Source organism: Vulpes vulpes, chromosome 9 (genome assembly GCF_048418805.1).
Source record: "Vulpes vulpes isolate BD-2025 chromosome 9, VulVul3, whole genome shotgun sequence".
NCBI lineage: Eukaryota > Metazoa > Chordata > Mammalia > Carnivora > Canidae > Vulpes > Vulpes vulpes.
The window spans coordinates 55,306,169-55,325,146 of NC_132788.1; the positions used below are offsets into that span (position 1 = coordinate 55,306,169).

The window sequence follows — 18,978 nt, forward strand, 5'->3', positions numbered from 1 at the left end:
AGGCAAGTAGACTGCGGAATGCCCGGGCCAGCAGGAGACCCGGCCGTGACGCCCAGAAACTCAAGTCGGGAGCTCCCCGCCCAGAGAAGCACCTCATGCTCTCGCGGCCATGGCCATGGCCGTGGCTCACCTGAGGCAACGTGGGGCCGCCTCCTACCAGGTGGGAAGGCCTGTTCTTTCCCCTTGGGGCTGGCCCTGTGCTGGCCACTTGCCACAGTGACCTCTGTGTTCCCCCACCCCCAAGCCACGGGAGGCCTGGGAAGAAACCACTTTCTCCCCATTTGGTGCAGAAAGAGGCGCGGGGAGATGCAGTGTGACTAGATGTCCCACAGCCACCTAGTGGCAGTCGAGATGAACGAAGCCCAGGACACTGTTCCTGCCCCAAGCTCCCGCGTGGCTGCTGGGCCTGCCTAGGGTACCTGTGCAGGTACCTGTGCGAGGGGCGTCACTGGGGCCGGGATGAGGGCTTCGGAACCCGCCCCCTCCCAACAGCTTCCTCTTGCTGAAGTCAGCCAGGAGCCTGCCCTTGTCTGGCCCCGCAGCCCACGCCCGCCAGGCTAGAAGTCCTCAGGAGCTCAGGTTCAGGGGGGAGGAGGTGCTCGAGCCTCCCGTCTCTGCCCGAGAGATGGGCCGAGCCCTAGGGGGGTGGGCATGCGACCACTGTCCAAGCCAACACTCGCTGTGAACTCCTTCCCCCCCCCCCCCCCCCGTGCCTGGCTCTGGAGAGTCCCAGGAGTGCCCGTTATAGGCAGTGCCTACTTCACTCCCCTGCCCCAAACATTCTGGGGCTTTCCATCACCCTGCCCCAGAGCCTTTGGCCAGCACCCCTCCACATCACCACTCTCTGCATCCAGCATCGGGCCCCTGGGGGTAAAGGGGTCAGGAGCGGATCCTACCCTTAGCAGGCTCGTGCCCTAGCACTGGTTCTGCTGTGTCTGCCAAGCCTCTGGGCTCTCCCCGGGTTCCCCTCAGTGCTTGGGGTGCCTGACAAATTCCTGTTCATCCTCCAAAGACCAGCTCAGCAAAGCTAGAAACGTCTAAATGCCCATCAGAAGATAAATTGCAGCAGCTCCTCCCATGGAAGGGACTTGGGACGATGTTCCTTATATGCTGTTAGAAGAACCTCCAAGAAAACTGCCAAGCAGCAGGAAGAGCCTGTGCTACTTTCTGTGTTTAAGAAGTTGGGGGGTGGAGGGATCCCTGGGTGGCGCAGCGGATTGGCGCCTGCCTCTGGCCCAGGGCGCGATCCTGGAGACCCGGGATCGAATCCCACATCGGGCTCCCGGGGCATGGAGCCTGCTTCTCCCTCTGCCTGTGTCTCTGCCTCTCTCTCTATCTCTCTGTGACTATCATAAATAAATAAAAATTAAAAAAAAAATTAAGAAGTTGGGGTGGAGGGTGGGGCTAAAGAACACTGTGCCCCGGGAACAGGTCTCATGAATTTGAACATAAGCCCATGCTACACCCAGCCCTTCCACTCCTGGGTATTTACACAAGAGAAATCCAAATCTGTGCCTCTACAAAGACCTACACAAGAATGTGGGGCGCCTGGCTGGCTGTTGGGGGAGCATGCAACTTGATCTCTGGGTTGTAAGTTCAAGCCCCACATTGGGTGTAGAGATCACATTAAAAAAAAAAAAAAGACTGTACATCACACACATTCTGTAACAACATCCACTATTTTATAAGAATGTATTTGCTCAGGGGTTAACCATCTGCCTTCGGCTCAGGTCATGGTCCTGGGATCCTGGGACCAAGCCACACATCAGGCTCCTTGCTCAACGGGGAGCCTGCTTCTCCCCCTGCCTCTGCCTGCTTCTCCCCCTGCTTGTGCTGTCTCACTCTCTCTCTCAAAATCTGGGACACCAGGGTGGTTCAGCAGTTGAGCATCTGCCTTCCGCTAAGGGTGTAATCCCGGGATCGAGTCCCGCATCGGGCTCCCTGCATGGAGCCTGCTTCTCCCTCTGCCTGTGTCTCTGCCTCTCTCTCTCTGTCTCTCATGAATAAATAAAATCTTTTAAAATAATGATAAATAAATTTTAAATATATTTGCTAAATATCGGAAAAGAATTAAAAATCCGACTGGCATCTTTAACATTTTTTTCTTTAAAAAAAAGAAACTAGCTTATTCACAAAAGCTGGAAAGGGAGGATGGGCCAAACAGCCAGTAGGAGGTGAAGGGAGGGGTGCGCGCGGAACCGCACAGCAGTTCCCCGGGAACCAGGACAGGACAGGGCGCAGCAGCCTGACTCTCAGGAGCATGGGTCTGCCTGAAAGAAACTGGCCCCAAGAGAGTGCAGACACAGCCGCCATCCGGAGCAGGCCCGGTGGATCCACGGTGAGAGTCCAGAACAGTATTTTTTCCTCCGGTATGTCGGAGACCAACCGGGAAGAGGCACAAGGGAACTTTCCGGGGTGACAGAACCATCTTTGATAACGTTTGGGTTTCATTCGTCAAAAACTCATGAATTGGCCCATTTGGGATTAGTGCATTTCCTTGCGGACAAGTGTGACCTGAAAAGAAAAGCACAAATACTGAACTCTACGTGGCTGGAGATGCGCGGCGGAGTTCAGGGCTGAAGTGCGCTGTTGGCTGCAACTTTGGAGGGACGGAGGCGAGGAAGGGCACGCAGAGGACACGGGCGCTCCCTGCACAGTGCCTGCAACCGCTGGGGCTCGACGTTGTTCGTACCCGTGGGCAGCAACCGCGTGGGCTGCGCGCTGGCTGGGACACACGCAGGCCGTCGCGGAGGTTCGTGGAGCGAGGACAGGACCGCGGGGACGCGGCGGACGCGCAGGGAGACCAACGTGCCTCACCGTGCAGCTCCTCTGCTTTGTACATTTTGAGCCACGAGCTAAATTATCCGTTTAAACATACACGTATATTTATGTATTTCTCTGCATCTCGCAGGGAGGCGGGCCGGGCAGCGGGGGGGCCGCGGGGACCTCCTCCCCCTCCCCCGGTTGGCGGGCGGGCGGGCGCCGGGCGCTGTGCGCGTCTGGCCGCGCGGGGGCGCTGCGGCTCCGCAGTCCGGGCGCCGCGCCGCGCCGCGGAGGGGAGGCCCCGCGGACCCCGGGGAACCCACAGGGACCAGGGCTGGCGCTGGCCCCGCTGCCGCCCACCGGCTAGGCCGCGGCTGGCCCGTCGCCCGCGCTGCCCTCGGCCGCTCCGGCCCCTCGGGCTCCCCGCCGACTGGGCGCCCCCGCCCGCTCTCCCGCCCTGCTGGGCGCTGGCCTCGCCCTGCGCGCCCGTCACCTCCTCCGGGCAGCCCCCCGGCGCCTCCCGTCAGCGTGTCCACGGAGGCCGAGCGTCCGGGCGGCCGCCCCTTCCCGCCGCTCCCCTCCGCAGGCACGTCCCGGGGCGCCGCGGCCCAGGCGGGTGTCGCGCAGTGGGGCGCCGGGGTGGCGGGAGGGCAGGGCAGTCGCAGGATGCGTCCCCTGGGCCGTGGGGACCCAGGGCAGGGCTCTGCGTGGGGGCCGTGGCTGGGACGGTGCGGGGAGGCCGGGCCGGGCCGGGGCCGGGGCGGGGGAGCCGGGGTCTCAGCAGCGGCCGCCGCCCCCCCCTCCGCCCCGGGGTCCCCGCAAACGCGTGCTCGCGGCGAGGGCCCGGGGCGGGAGCGAGGCGCGCTGGGCCCGCGGCAGGTGGCCCCTCCCCGCCCTCCCCTCCCCTCCCCTCCCCGCCCCTCCGTGCCCGCCCCGCCCCGCCCCGCCCCGCCCCGCCGCGCCGCTGCCCGCGTCCCCATTAATCACGCGGCGCTGACGGCGCCGCTGTGCGCGCGGGCGGCGGACGGGGCCGGGGCCGGGCCGGGGACGGCGGGTGACGGAGCGGGCAATCGGCGGGCGCCCATCGGCCCATCTTATCGCGCCGGCCCAGCCGCCGCCCGCCGCGCGCCGCCCATTGATCGCGCGGGCCGGGGCCGGGGGTCAGCGCGGGCCGGGCCGGCCTGACAGCCGCATCCATCGCCGCCCAGACGCGCTGATGGCGGCACGGGCGGCGCGGCCGGGCCATTAATCACCGCGCCTGCCGCCAGTGACGGGGATGGCGACGGGGCCGGCCGGCCGCCAGCCGGCACCCCCACCCCCACCCCCACCCCGGGCGCCCGCCCTTCCCCAGCACCGGGCCCGCTGCGCGGCTCTGCACACCCTGGGCAGGCACCGGGGGAGAGGGGAGCGCCCAGCAGGCGGGCCCCGGCGGACACTGTCCCAGGACACCGAAAGGGAGGCTTGGCCTGGCCAGGCCCTGGCTACTGCTTGGCCGGAACCGGGGCGCTGCTACGTGTCCCCTCGAGCCACTCCAGCCCGGGCTGGGCCTCGGGGATGTGAGGGGCAGCACATTGGTTCTGCAAGTTGTGGACACAGAGGGAAAAGCTCAGGTCTTGGCCAGTTCTCTCCTCTGCTCTAGACCTTGTGTGGCCCTGAGCAGGAGCTGGTCCCTCTGGGCCTCAGAGAAGGATCCAGAAACCTGGGATTTCTAGGCCTTTCCAAGGGCCCACTGCCTGAGGTAGGGAGGGCTGGGGCCCAGCCAGCTTCTGCCTCCTGTTGGACAAACTGTATCGTCTCTTCTCCCAAGCGGGGTAAGGCTTGGGAACTCTGCCAAATTTTAGTATTTGTCATGCATGATGCAGCCACATAAGCACCTCACCATGTACCCACATCCATCTAATGGGATACAACTGTCCCCCCTTGTAGATGAGGAAACCTAAGCTCAAAGGATCAGAAGGGAGGAGACCTCATCAGGACCAAGGAAGGGCTAACCCCAATCAAAACCACATCCCCGTGGGCCATGTGCCCAGAACCTGGCTGCTCCTGTCCCCCACCTGTCACCAGTCTGGGACCCCTTTAAGAGCAGGAGGGACCAGCTGCGCATCTCCAGGACTGGCCCTGGAGGTGCACAGAGAACTGCGGCAGGGTGGCCAGTTACTGCTTTCCTGGCCAAAAGCCCACGGACCCTGGGGTCAGATATGGAGACCAGCAGGGTGCACACCACCACTGGGCAGCTCGGTTATATTAGAAAAACGTTGAGGAAGGTTTGCTCACCAAGAAGTCCTTTTCTGGTGTGACACTTCCATCTATCTGTTTAGTCCTAAAAAACACAACATCGTTTTAAGCAGTCCAGGGAGAACACCCTAAGAGGTGTGGTGGTGAGCAAATGCCTAAGAGGCATTTGGGCTGCAAAGCAAGGGCTGGGGGCAGGACTGGGGGCACGGGTCTTTCAGGAGCCCTTCCACATTCCTAGGCGTCTCTGCAGCTTCAGGGCCGTTAGCCCAAGAAGCGAGCTGGGATTTACACGCAAACACTCCTTTCCCTCGGAGCCCAGTGGGCTTGCCGGGGGAGGCCAGAAAGCCAGGGCCCAGAGCCTGGAATGGCAGCAGCCTCTTCTATGACCAGCCCCCACCCTGACTCACTTTAATATTACAACAATTTTTCACGCCAGAGCTGAAATAGTGCAAAAAATGGGGCTGCTGTAATTGTTGTTAGATTGTGTGTCAGCCTGATAAGATGTAACAAATATTTTCCTCCCCACCAGGGTCTGTTTCCCTCTTGGTAATGGATGGAGAAACTTCTCATAGTCGGCGAGGGATTGGTTGTAAAAACTTCGCCTGGAAGATTAATGTAATAATCACAGGACTTACTGGAAAAAATAGGAGGAAAATTAAAATAACCCAACCTTCCTACCTATCCAGAACCATCTCCCTCACTGGAGCACAGATGAGCGAGGCGGGCCAGCTCCCTGAGCACCGCCAAGGCCAGGATCCCTAAGGAGCAGGACCAAGGGGCTATGACCACACACCCCCTCCTCACCAAGACTGCTCTGGCCATCAGGGATCCCTGAGCAGCTGCAAGGACTGTCCTAACCTGTGCCTTTGACGCTTGCCAGCATCACTGCCGCTAGCCTGCTCCTCAAATGCTGTGGAAGGTTTGGGGGCTGCGGGGAGAGATCCCTCTGGGGCAGAGCCACTATCCTCACACCTGACCCTGCTCACCTCACCTGTCTGCTACAGGGCTCAGACTGCGAAGGCCTTGCCGACCACTCACACACTGAGGCAGGTGGTATGGCCAGGGGGTGATGAGCCCGGAGTCTAGCCAGTCTAACTAAATCCTGGTTCCACCTCTTACTAGCTAGGCAGGTAACTAAACCTGCACCACTCTCTTAGGGCCACAGGGCCACCATGAGAACACGGAAGGAAATGGAAAGCAGTGACACAGGCTCTAGTACTTAATAGCTCTTGCCACACCTTAGATGTGTGATTTTTTTTTTTTTTTAAGATTTTATTTATTCATGAGAGAGGGAGAAAGAGAGGGGCAGAGACACAGGTAGAGGGAGAAGCAGGCTCCATTCAGGGAGCCCAACGTGGGACTCGATCCCTGGCCTCCAGGATCAGGCCCTGGGCTGAAGGCAGTGCTAAACCACTGAGCCACCGGGGTGCCCGTGATTCTTCTTTACTCATGTGCCTTGAGGTGGGAGGAACCAGACCCAGGCACCAGCAGAAAGGACATGGGCAGCCGGGCAGGCTGCAGTGCTCAGCCGGGACTTCAGGAAGCGTCCCACCATCCCCCAGCAAACTTGGGTCTCCTCACCGCCCCCCAAGACCCCATGGGGGCACTTCCCTCAAGGGCCAGGCCACAGAAGATCCAACAGGGACTGGCAGGGGCTTCCTGAGGGTGGAAGTGTGGCCAGGGAACTCTTGGAGGCCCTAGATGGACGCCCACAGCATGACCTCAGCCCTCTTGCCTGCCGCGTCCCATACATGCTCAGGTGGGCTATCACTCCTGGGACACCAGTAGCGCCTGCCCCACAAAGGCCCTCATGGCTAACTGGGATGCAAGCCCTGACTGGATCAAGATCCCTGTCTTGGTTGGTTCCCTCTCCTGCACATTAAGAGCACAGAAACCCTGCCCATGTGGGCAGAGAACCAAATGATGAGCCTTTACTGAGGCTTGGTGGCTATGCCAGATGACAAGGACCAGACGGGCAGAGGGAGGGAGCTGTGGCTCATCCTAGCAGACGGAATGTTCCACTGCGGTGTCTGTCAGGGCTGCCATTTCCCTTCCTCTCCAGGGGCTGAAAGCCCCACTCGGTGGACAAATGTGTCAGAGGGACACAGGAGCCAACCAAAAGAGCGCTCAATGGCCAAAGACAGAAAATAACAGTATTGGATTATAACCCCAAGTATATACGTATCCCTGATCCATACTGATATGCACGATGGAGTAAATACACAAATGGGAGAGAATGGGGAGAACAGATCCCTCCTGTACAGAATCCCGGAGAATTTATGTAGGTACCCTGGCTTTGGGGAGAGGGAGCAGGGGGGCGCCTGGGCGGCTCAGTCCGTTACGCATCTGCCTTGGGCTCAGGTCATGATCCTAGGTCCTGAGATTGAGTCCCGTGTCAGGCTCCCTGCTCAGCAGGCAACCTGCTCTCCCTCTGCCCCTCTCCCCCATTCACCCTCGTGCACTCTCTTTCTTTCTCTCAAGTAAATAAATACAATCTTAAAATAAAAAAGAGAGATGGAGCGGAACTCCCCAGCCTTACACGGGGGCTGTACTTAGGACTCCTTCCAAAGAGGAAAATACGTTGGGGGACAAGAAAAACCTGACGCCCAGTACCACAGCCAGGTGACTGCGGCCCACTGTCAACAGCGTGAGGCCATGCTGACACACACACACCCTCGATGCGGTGTGACAGCAATGGCACCACACCTCCGTGGTCTGCCAAGAACCCACAACCCCAGGTAATTGTGAGAAAGACATCACCAAACTCCGCTGAGGACCTCGACAGCGCTCCTCCACCAGCAGGTCAGCAGAAACCACGATTGGGGAGGGCCCCACAGATTAACACCGCCTCATCAGATGGACAGTACAGTAGGACGTTAACCAGGCAAAGCGGGGCCTCCCTGTATGGTCTTCACAACAATCCTAGAAATCTATATCTGTTTTAAAATACAAAGTTTATTTTTAAAAAATTAAGAGAAACAGGTAATCAAAATAACCTACAAGATTTTATTAGAAAACATGCCAGGTGAGGCAGGGTTCCTTCAAAGCCACTGCAGAAGTTACGATAATTTAAAAAGACCCTTTCCCCACTGGTGGTGCCGCCAGCCACCGCCGCAGGGGGACAGAGCTGAGCGCAATGCGAGCCCCCCACCCACAGGCTGCACCCAGCCAAGCCCTCTAGGTGTCTCTCGAAGGGAACCTTGGCCGTCTCACTTCATGTACTTATCCTGCTGGTCAGCCAGGATCTTGGCCGAGGACTTGGCATCGTAGAAGAGCTCACTGATCTCCTCGACGTGCTCTTTCTCGATGCTGTCCTTACCATTGATCTTAGCCAGCAAGTTGGCGGGGGTGAGCAGCTGCACGGAGTACCTGGAGTGACAGCGGCCAGGGCAGGAGTGAGATGGGACGAAGGGGAAGCCCCCTTGCCACACCAGCAAGACCTGTTGTCGCGACCCCATCAGGAGGGCCACAGGTCACCAGCATGACACATCATAGCCCCAAATCTCAGTCAGTGTACAAGTTCTCTGACAGGCTGTAACTGCACTGCTACGTGAAAGAGGCCACAGGGGCGTCTGGCTGGCTTAGTCGGTAGAGCATGCAACTCATGATCTTGGAGCTGTTAGAGCCCCGTATAGGGGGTAGAGGTTACTTAACAATAAAATCTTTCTGGGGCACCCGAGTGACTCAATCAGTTAAACATCCAACTCTTGATCTCAGCTCAGGTTTTGATCTCAGAGTCATGAGTTCAAGCCCTATGTTAGGCTCCATACCCAATGTGGAGCCCCCTTAGATAGTAAGTAAAATATTTTAAAAGGGGGTGGGGGGACACAAACTGTGGTACACACAGGTGCAAGTCAAGTGAACATGGCAGGCAGATGAACACACAGTCAAAAAAGGCACCTTCTCCCTGCAAAGGCATGAAACTCAGAGGAGTTTTTAAAGCCCTGTTCCCCCAAATAAAACAGCTTGCAATTCTGCTTCAACCTGGAGCAAGGAACAGACTCAAAGGAAAACAGGGAACTAGGGACTGGTTAGGGGCTATGAGATCAGTCAGGACACTGAGAGGGGCATCGTCTGCATAGGCAGTTGGCTTTGGGCCACTGGTGAAGAGTCAGGAGAGCAATCTGTGTCCACATTCCTCCTTCCCCCTCCCCTAAACCCATTCCCACCCTCTGCACCATGAAGAGCCCCTGGCCAGTGAACCGTCTGCTTTCGACCCTGATCTCCGGATTGTCCATCTCCTCCACCACAGAGGCTGGTAAGCTCTCCACACAGGGGACCATCTGCTCCGGGACAGGGGACCTAACCTGTCACTCTAGCTCTATAAGCACCATCACCTAAATATTCTGCATTCTAAATCACAGTGCCTAGGACAACCTCCGTCAAAGCAGTGAGAGCAGACGTGGTCCTGTGCCTTGTGAGAGGCACCTGCCTTTATGCCCCAGAATGGGCCTGACGGTGGCCCCAGAGGGCTGCTGGGCAGGCACCAGCAGGTGGGGAGCAGCTCTAGGCAGATGTGCTTACCTCAGAGTCGTCTTGGTACCAATCTCCCCCAGGTGGTTCAGTGCCTCCTCACTGATGTTGATTCCTTCTGTCTGGGCTCGGATTTTAATGATCTTTTGGAGGAAAATGACCATGATCAACAGTGACCAACCAAGTGTCCCCTTTAACATGTGCTTTAAAAACAACTTTGTCCCATGTGTCTTGTCCTGTATCATCGGTGCCAAAGAGGCCCAAATCCAGGCTGGAAGGGCAGAGAGCTGGCCTCCGCCCAGGACTGCTGGCCTTACACACATCCGGGCACTAGCCACACGACATTCTGTGTGAATGGCTTACAGCCAGAGTTCACAGTGACTAGAAGGTGGCTGGTACCCCTCAAAGCATGTGCCAGGGTGGCTCAGTGCCTACCTCCTCAGCCTCCCTAATGCAGTCCCTAGATCTAGAGAACACAGGCCCCTCCGAAACCTGCCATGGGCTCCCTCAAGGGCTCTAACCTTCCTCCCCAGCATGGCACCACCACCTACAAGCACTCAGGGAAGAGACATCTTTTATTTGCTTGATAAATACGATGGTTAAATAAATCAAAAAAGTTACTTTTAAAGATTTACCAGCCCTCATAACATCACTCGGAGGTATCTAATCTATCACGAAGAAGCTGATGCTTGTTGCAGTTTGAAGATCCTGGTGAAGTTGGAGGGGAGGCAAGCTGGCGGCGGGGCTGCTATAACACAAGTGGCACCGGGATCCTGCAGGCACACCAGCACTGAGTGATAAGGGGCAGCTGGGATAATGATGTTGTGTGTTGGGGAGCCGAGATAACTCGAGGACTTCGAGCCTCATATAATACAGGAATTTTTCACTTTGGCAGCTTCGTAAACAAGATATCATGAAGCCCTTGTTTAAATTAAAGCCATAAAAACACCCGAGGTAGAGGCATAGGAAATGGGAAAGACTGAGCCCCTAGCAAAAGCCTTGTAAGGGGAAGACAGGGACCAGAGGCTTAGGAGCCGGACTCTTTGCACTAGCCCTGCGGCTCTCAGGCAGACACCTGTGGGGGCAGGCAGCTCAGTGTCTGGGAACTCTGGCGAGGGCACTTGGCATATCAGCTGCTGTGAATGGGAAAGTCCTGCTCCAGAGGAAAGCCAGGATTCGCACAACTGGACCAGGGCAGGGACCAAGATAGATGAGGCCACATGAGCCAGGGCAGTTGGCCCCTCTGCTGCAGGCCACTGGTGCCACCAGGGCAGAGGGCAGGTGTCCACAGGGAAGTTTCATTTGGTCAAAAGAGACTCAGAACTTAGACTTCTGTGTGAAATGTCCCCAATTTCTAAATGTTGGCAAATTGTTCAAGTAATTCATAGAACTTTTCTGTTCAGCCAGTGGGCTGCGGGTACGACCTCTGTCAAGACTCTTAGCTTGTGCATGAGGAGTTCCACCGTCTACGGTTGGAAGCTAAATGTAGCCGAGAAGAGAGAAGTTGCTGGATAGGCATAAGGATGGCACAAAAAGGAGCTGAGAGAGAGATCCCTGCTCCTGGCTCCAATCACGGGACTCCTCTCTGACCACAACAGCCAGAGCCAGGTAGGTTTGTGCTCCAACATTAAAGGGCTTTTCACTGACAGCTGGGGATTAAGGAAACCTCCAGGTCCTGCCAAGAAAAATGTCCTCCAGGGGCCATCAGAAACTCTGAGATGCAAATACTAAATCTGGGAGCCTGGTCAAGGGGAGAACTTCAGCCCAGAGCAACTGGCCTTCAGCGAGTTGCACAGCATTTGAAAGCTGGGCTTCAGGAATGTCAGGGCCACTCCACGCTCGCTCTCTCTCTCTCTCTCTCTCGGGAGGTCAGAGCAATCCCAAAAGCTCCAGTTTCAGACTGCTCAGAAATGGACAGTTCATAAATTAGATCTTTAATCATTTAATAACCTGCAAGGATAGTTTATGAGGGTGTTGGCACTGATGGCAGAGTACACAAGTTACATTTACTTTGTTTTTTAAAAAATCTACCTCAGGCTCCAGTAAAAATGCTGAGGTTATCCCTTGAACCCACCAGAACAAAGCAATGCACATCCTGGCAGCTGGTCTGACCTCTGCTCACACAAGAGAAAGCCTGAAAAGAGGCCCTCCTGATTGAGCAAAGATGGGAACCAGCCCAGGAGCCAGAGGCATACTACAGAACAGTCCAGGAGAGCTCAGACCAAGCGCTCAACAAAGGTGAGGCAACAAAGGTGAACTGGAGGCAACCAAAGTGAACTGGCTCTGAGTAGGGTCCTAGCTCAGCAGCTTATCTCTGTGACCACAGGACCCTCGTTGTTCAGGAGCCTCAAAGCCGGGTTACTGGGAGCTGCTGTAAGGCTCCCAGCAGGTGCCAGTGAGCACCTATAAGTAATTAGTAGCAGTAATAATAGCTGCGCTGGGACAAAGGATGGCCAGCCTAGTCCCCTCCCTCCTGTTAGTCACTTAGTCCTCAAAACAACCTGGAAAAGAGAGAGCAGACCTTCCGGAGGACGAAGGCAGCCAAGGACCACACAGGTATGCCAATAGCTCAAGTCACTAGGCCATGAAGCACCGTGAGGCTGCCCTCCACGGTAAGGATGGGGATGTGACCAACCTCACCTTTGCTTCTGCCTATGCTTCTGTTCAGTGAATGCCTTGGCTTCAACCTAGCATTCATCTAGGAGCCAGAGACCATGATCTGGTGACAAGGCTCCGGCCATGGACACTGCGTCCTAAACAATGTGCCACAGCCACCCTGTACTGTCACCACTCTGGTGTTCTGTTGGTCTCCAGCTCCCTGCATCACCACAGTACTGGTGAGTGCTGGTTAAGAATAAACGGCAGCAGGGTCGGGCTAGGGGGCCACGGGGAGCAGTGGAGCTGCCAGGGAGTGCCCTGGACAGGCCCTCTGAGCTCCCAAAAGAAAGCCCTGCTAACAAACTGCCACTGAGAATCCTCCTCTAACTGAGCTACTTCTAGCAAGTGGGAGCTGGTGGCCCCAGTGATAAAGAACATGGGCTTCTAGACCAGGCAGCCTGGACTCCAGTTTGTCAGTCCTGTCACCTACTGGCTTTATGAACTTGGGCAGATAAGTGGGCATGGGTCTCCGCATCCTCATCTTTAAGAATACAGTGATAATAGCTCTCCCACCTCACAGGTACTGGGGATCAAATGGAATTATGCTGGCTAAGCACGCCCATGGTTTCAGCATGACATCCAATAAAGAAGACCTGCACTATGTGAGAGGAGAGGGTCAAGGCACAGCCTGTCGACACATCAGTGCGCCCCTGGTCCACCTGCCCCGTGGCCACCCAGACCCACAGTGAGAGATCTAAGTTGGCAGCAAGACCCTCTGGGGCAAGGGTGGGCAGGGCAGGAGCACAGCAGTGCTGCTCAGCGGGACACCTACCTATGGCATAACCTATCACTATTATTTCTGCATCCTGGACTTGCCACTCAGGGACTGAGCCATCCACAGGAAGAAGGATGTTCAAAGACTACCTGGCAGTACCAGTAAGGGGACTAAAAATTCTAAGTGTAAAGTGCCTGCGCATGTGGTGTTTCAACTCCAGATCAAGCAAAAGACAGTCCCATAGGGAGAGCTGGGACAGGGCCCCTTGGGGTAAGACCTGACCTCAGACACTCGTATCATCTCCCACCCTCAAGCTTTTTTTTTGTCTGTTTGTTTTTTGTTTTTCACCCTCAAGCTTAATGCAAATTCAGCTTGCATGGAATTTGAGCATATACTCTGTGTCAGATACACCTCCTTCAGCCTCTTACAGGCTGGTTTTAGGACCTCCACTTCCCGGTGCCCCTCTAAGCTGTATGACCCTGCTTCACCATCATTTCTATGGCCTCCACAGTCCCCAGAAAACCTACCACTAGTCACACTGGTCGCAGCAGATAGGCCCTCGCTCCCCTCCAGCTTTTGTGCCCTGTTGGAGCCAGCCTACTATGGGTTCTGGTGGGACAGAGCACTTGGCTTCACCTACTCAGAAGAGGCCTCAGACAGGGCCTGGCCTGGACAGCAAGAGCTACCACTAAATCCTATCTTACTGGCTCTGTCCTACATCATGGGTGCCCTCCATGATGGCTGTCCTCAAGTTGATTTTTTCACTATGCCTTTCCTAAAATTTAAAGAATGGATATAGTAGTGGAGACAACAGCCAAGACCACAAGCAGCTAAGGTTTGGAAACACCTCAGGCAATGTCTCATCAGCCCACCCGTCTTTCAGATGGGGAGACTGAAGCTCTGGAGGACTGTGACTTGCCCAAGGCCAGCAGGTGAAGTGCTGGGATGTGGTGAGAGCCAGGCCTGTGCTGTAGATACTGGCACAGCACCAGGGAATGCTGGGAGCAAATGAGGGGAGAAGAGGGAAGGGTGAGGGAAGAGAGACTCACCTGTTTCATTTCCTGTGGGGTGTACAGCATGGTCCGGATGATCATCACACGGTCCAGAAGGTCAAGAGGAATGCCATGAGGAGAAGTGATGTCCTCAGTGCCCCTGCAAGGATCCAAATGATCACATCACCCAGGCCTCTCTGAGATCGATCAGAAACTGGACACTGGAAACATAGCTGAGGTACTCACAATGACAAAGCAGCCAATTCACATCCTGAGTTAAGCCATGACCACAAAGTAAACAAACTAACATTCAGGTGGTATAAAAAACAACTTCATTATTTTAGCAAATATCAATATAAGAGGGAAAAAAAAAACACCTAAAATCCTATTAAAAATATTCATATAGATATTTACCAAATTTTCATAAAGATGTCTTTCTAAGTCACATTAAGTGTGTAGATTTTTTGCTTTTGTCCATGTTTTTTCAGTCTTAATAATCCATCAAGGGGGCACCTGGGTGGCTCAGTTGGTACAGAATTTGCCTTTGACTTGGGTCATTATCTTGGGGTCCTGGGATAGAGCCCTGTGTCAGGCTTCCTGTGCAGCGGGGAGTCTGTTTCTCCCTTTGCCCTTCCCCACCCCCCAGCTCATGCGTGTGCTCTCTCACTCACTATCATTCATTCATACATACATAATTAAATATCTTAAAAATAATAATAACCCATCAAGTATTTTCCTTAACAAAACTGTTGGACATTTAGGTAGTTTCCAATTGTTGCTATTATTAATGATGTTTGATAAGCAATTTCATGGCATGAACATTTCTTCAGCAAATTTCAGACTGCCTGACACAATCTGGAATATCTATTTGAATAAATGAATGAGTGAACTAATTTACAAGCTACATGAGTGATCTGATCTCACTGCATTGTAACCAGCACAGGGTATTCTAATTCTTAAATATTTTGCTGCTTTAATGGTTTAGAAAAAGAAAGGGTGACACTCTGAATTCACATTTCCTTGATTACTAATGAATCATTTGAATGTTTCCCTTCTATCCATTAATCATTTTCTTTCTTTTGGGAATTAATCGTGTCCTTTGTGTCTCCGTTTCTCTCAAATCCATAGCTAAGCCATATGAAGAGTGGCCCCAGAGAGGAGCCCTGCCAATCCATGAGGCCAACAAGACACCAGCTGTCCCACAGGATGTGCGCCGAGCAAACCTCGTAGCACACGAGGTCAGCTTCAACACAGTGTCTGGAAGCCCAATGTGCTCTGGGCTCCTGCTCCAGAGTCCGGAAGTCATAGCAGCAGATCCACATCAGGACTATCTCTGACATTCCTACACTTAGGCCAGACTGCAGAGCCTAGGGCCCTAACTTATCAATAGAACAGCAAATAAGGCAGGTCATTTGGATTTAGTTGTTAATATTATCAGAATATTCAGTTTCAATTATAAGTGAGCATTCAAGAAATACAGCTTCAGTAAAGAAATCTAGCTGTTAAAATCCTATCCAGTCAGTTGAAGTATAAATTTCTCTTGGAAATTCTTTTTTTTTTTTTTTTTTTAATTCATTTATTCGGGAGAGAGAGACAGATAGCAAGAGAGAACATGAGCTGGGAGGAGGAGAAGCAGCCTCCCCGCTGAGCAGGGAGCCCGATGTGGGGCTCCATCCCAGGACCCTGAGATCATGACCTGAGCCGAAGGCAGATGCTTAACCAACTGAGCCACTCAGGCGCCCCTCTCTTGGGAATTCTTTAAAAGATCTTAACATTGCCATGTTAAAATATCCCAAACTCTGTAACACTCATGGTAAATTATCTTCGATTCAGATGTAAAACGTTAGAAGAAAAATGAAGCACTCCCTAATCAAACTTCAAAATTTCCCATGAACCATGGCAGACGAGTGGAGCAGCAGCAAGCCACCGGCACTGCAGAAGAGCCACCAGGTCCCTGCAGGCTCAGCCTGGACGTGTGAACTTAATGTGAAGATGAGAAATGACAGAGCTTTGAGGCAGATTACATGCTTATGAGCAACACTGAAATATGCTATTAGGAGATGTGGGAGAGACTGTGACCATTATAGAATTTAACAAGGACACATGCGAAGAGACATGTAAATCAACAAAACGGAATATTACAAAGCCCTTTGTCCAGGGAGATGGTGTTGTACTAGTTGCCCCTCCATGGAGAGGTGGCTGAAACGAAGAATTTATTGTGTATGGAACTCAGGAGAGTTTCTGTATGATCGCCTCCTTACACATAGAAGACACTCAGATGAGAAACCTGTGTACATTCTGATATTAAGAACCAAGGATTCTTGCACTCCTGAAAGGAGCTGATTTGCAGATAACCTACAAATTCTTCAGCTAAAGGGCATTTTTGTTTTTCTCCAACCTTTCCAATAAAGGTGCTCACCAAAAACCAAAGAACTCTTTTTCAGGCCATCTGCTCTATTATTTTTTTTTCCAGATAATTTCTGATTTTTTTCTTTTAATTGAATTTGATGTTTCCTTTTTTAATGCAAAAAAAAAAAAAAAGGAAAAAAAATTCTTATAGTTTTGAATCTACAAAACTAAAAATTTAAACAAAAAAGTCTGCTCAAATGTTGTTAAGCATTTTTTTAGGAATTAAAGCCAAAACATATGTCTAAGCTATGAATCTCAGGTATAACGTTTCTTTTAGAAAACATGCTAGTAGCAAATGGTTTCTGGGATTCTACTCTGCAAGAGTCCCACAAAAGGGTCTGTCACATGGCTTGTGAAATGAGCCAGGGAACGGAAGCCCTACTTAGCAGTGCTCCTTGTGGGTGGTGAGTCCAGAAGGAGCTCTCTGTGCAGAGCAATCACTATTTGACAAGGCCGCAGTAACTATCATATTAGATTATAAAATTGCTAATAATAAACTAATAATTACATTTTGGCTAAAATTGCAGGTTTGTTCTTGTACCCAGAGATTTCTTTCTGGCTCTGGTGTCAGCCCAATATTGATTTCACCATTAGGCCATTATGACAATTGTTCAAACTGTGTTAATGCTGTGCCTCTTCCAGATATACAGTTTTGGGCTATGATGCCACAGGCCTAATTCTTTGGGGATCCAATATGGTATATCTGCAAGAACATAGTCATTGCACTTCTTGAAATTTATCATACAGCTACACTTACAAGTGCAAATGGTTGACTCATTTGTGAATGCTTCCATCTTACAACTCAGGGTTCCTCCACTGAGACACTTTGACATTATGGACCAAGTTTTTTGGAGGGGATTTTCCTGTGCATGTAGGATGTTCAGTAGCATCTCTGGCCTCTACCCATTAGATGCCAGTAGCACCCAAAGTCATAACAAGTATAAATGTCCCCAGCTGAGAATCATTGTCTGACTGCTTCTTTATATAACCCGTGACTGCAGGGACACAGATAAAGCTTTTCTGATGACAGGAAGCGTAGTGGATAACACCTCTCTGGGTAATATGAAGGGTAACTCCCCTAAATCTACTGCCCCCTGGCTCTGTGGACACAAGACCAAGAGTACTAAGAAATCCATTTGCTTTTTTGATGAGGCTGCCCAGACGATGAAAACCCAACAGTCGATGAAGAACAAACGGTCCTGGGACAGCTGGACATCCACATGTAAAAGAGTGAAGCTAGACATACTTCTTTCTTATACTATATACAAACCAATTTTTTTTAAAGATTTTATTTATTTGAGAGAGAGAAAGAGGGATGGAGGAGTAGAAGGAGGGAGAGAGTGAGTGATCACAGGTGAGCACAGAGGGAGAGGGAAAAGCAGACTCCCTGTTGAGCAGCGTCCGATGTGGGACTTGATCCCAGGACCCAGAGATCATGACCTGAGCCAAAGGCAGAGACACTTAACCAACTGAGCCACCCAGCGCCCCTATACTATATACAAAATTAACCACAAATGATCATAAACCTTAGTATAAGAGCTAAAACTATAGAACGCTTAGAAGAGCTCACAGGTGTAAATCTTTGTGACTTAAATTAGTCATGGTATCTCAGCTCAGTGGTTGAGCGTCTGCCTTTGGCTCAGGGCATGATCATGGAGTCCTAGGATGGAGCCCCAGATCGGGCTCCCTTCATGGAGCCTGCTTCTCCCTCTGCCTGTGTCTCTGCCTCTCTCTGTCTCTCTCATGAATAAATAAATAAAATCTTTAAAAAAAAATTGGCAAATGACAGTAACAGAAAAATCTCCCAAGAAGATGAACAAATGGCTGATAAACCATGAAAGGATGCTCAAATTCAGTAGCCAAATGCAAATCAAAACCACAGTGAGCTACCTATAAAAGACAGACAGGAACAAGTGTCATCGAGGATAAGGAGAACCTGGACTCCTCAGACACTGCTGGTGAGAATGGTGTAGTCACTGTGGAAAGCAGTTTGGCAGGTCCTTGAAAGGTTAAAAAGATTTCCCATCTGACTCACCAATTCCACTAATAGGTATGTCCCCAAGAGAAATAAAAACCAAAGTCTACATAAAAAGTTGTACACAGGGCAGCCCCAGTGTCTCGGCGGTTTAGCGCCGCCTTCGGCCCTGGGTGTGATCCTGGAGACCCAGGATCGAGTCCCACGTCGGGCTCCCTGCGTAAAGCCTGCTTCTCCCTCTGCCTGTGTCTCTGCCTCTCTCTGTCTCTGTGTGCCTCTCATGAATAAATGAATAAAATCTTAGAAAAAAAAAAAGTTGTACACAAATGTTCATTGCAGCCTTATTTATAACAGTCACAGAGTAATAACAATCTGACAACCCAAAGTCCATCAACTAATGAATGGGTAAATGTCCTGTTAAATATTCCACATTCTGGAATACTATTCAGCCTTAAAAATCAATAAACAGTGAGGCAGGTTTATGACATGGATGGACCCTGAAAACATGATGCTCTGTGAAAGAAGCCAGGCACAGGAGACCACAGGTGTGTGGTGCCATATCTATGAACTGTCCAGAGAAGGCAAATGCATAGAGAAGGTAGACCAGTGGTTGCCACGGGCTATAGGGAGGAGGAAGGGGGGAAAATAGTTGGGGAGTGAGGCATGGCAGAGTAACAACTATTGACAGGTATAGGATTTATTTCTGGATTGATGAAAATGTTCTAGAATGGACAGTCGTGATGGTTGCACAACTTTGT

General features: G+C 52.5%; 1 protein-coding gene, 1 long non-coding RNA gene and 1 pseudogene across 2 annotated transcripts in view; 1 reads left to right on the forward strand and 2 right to left on the reverse strand.

Annotated features, from left to right (window-relative positions):
* Positions 1-1,660: 1,660 nt before the first annotated feature.
* Positions 1,661-3,698, reverse strand: LOC140593895 (uncharacterized). The gene is made up of 2 exons (XR_011994292.1): positions 2,693-3,698; positions 1,661-2,514 (listed from the first exon to the last, which is right to left on the reverse strand). It is a non-coding gene; the product is annotated as an uncharacterized lncRNA (long non-coding RNA).
* Positions 3,699-7,984: 4,286 nt separating this feature from the next.
* The window catches only part of RUVBL1 (RuvB like AAA ATPase 1), a 40,917-nt gene continuing 29,923 nt past the window's right edge, over positions 7,985-18,978 (reverse strand). The window contains exons 9-11 of the mRNA XM_025991589.2: positions 13,894-13,996; positions 9,523-9,614; positions 7,985-8,367 (exon numbers count right to left, since the gene is read on the reverse strand). Of these exons, the coding sequence (XP_025847374.1) occupies positions 8,208-8,367; positions 9,523-9,614; positions 13,894-13,996 (355 nt within the window). The 3' untranslated portion in view covers positions 7,985-8,207. The remainder of the gene's footprint in view (positions 8,368-9,522; positions 9,615-13,893; positions 13,997-18,978) is intronic.
* On the forward strand, positions 15,433-16,039 carry LOC112914479 (U6 snRNA-associated Sm-like protein LSm3 pseudogene; annotated as a pseudogene).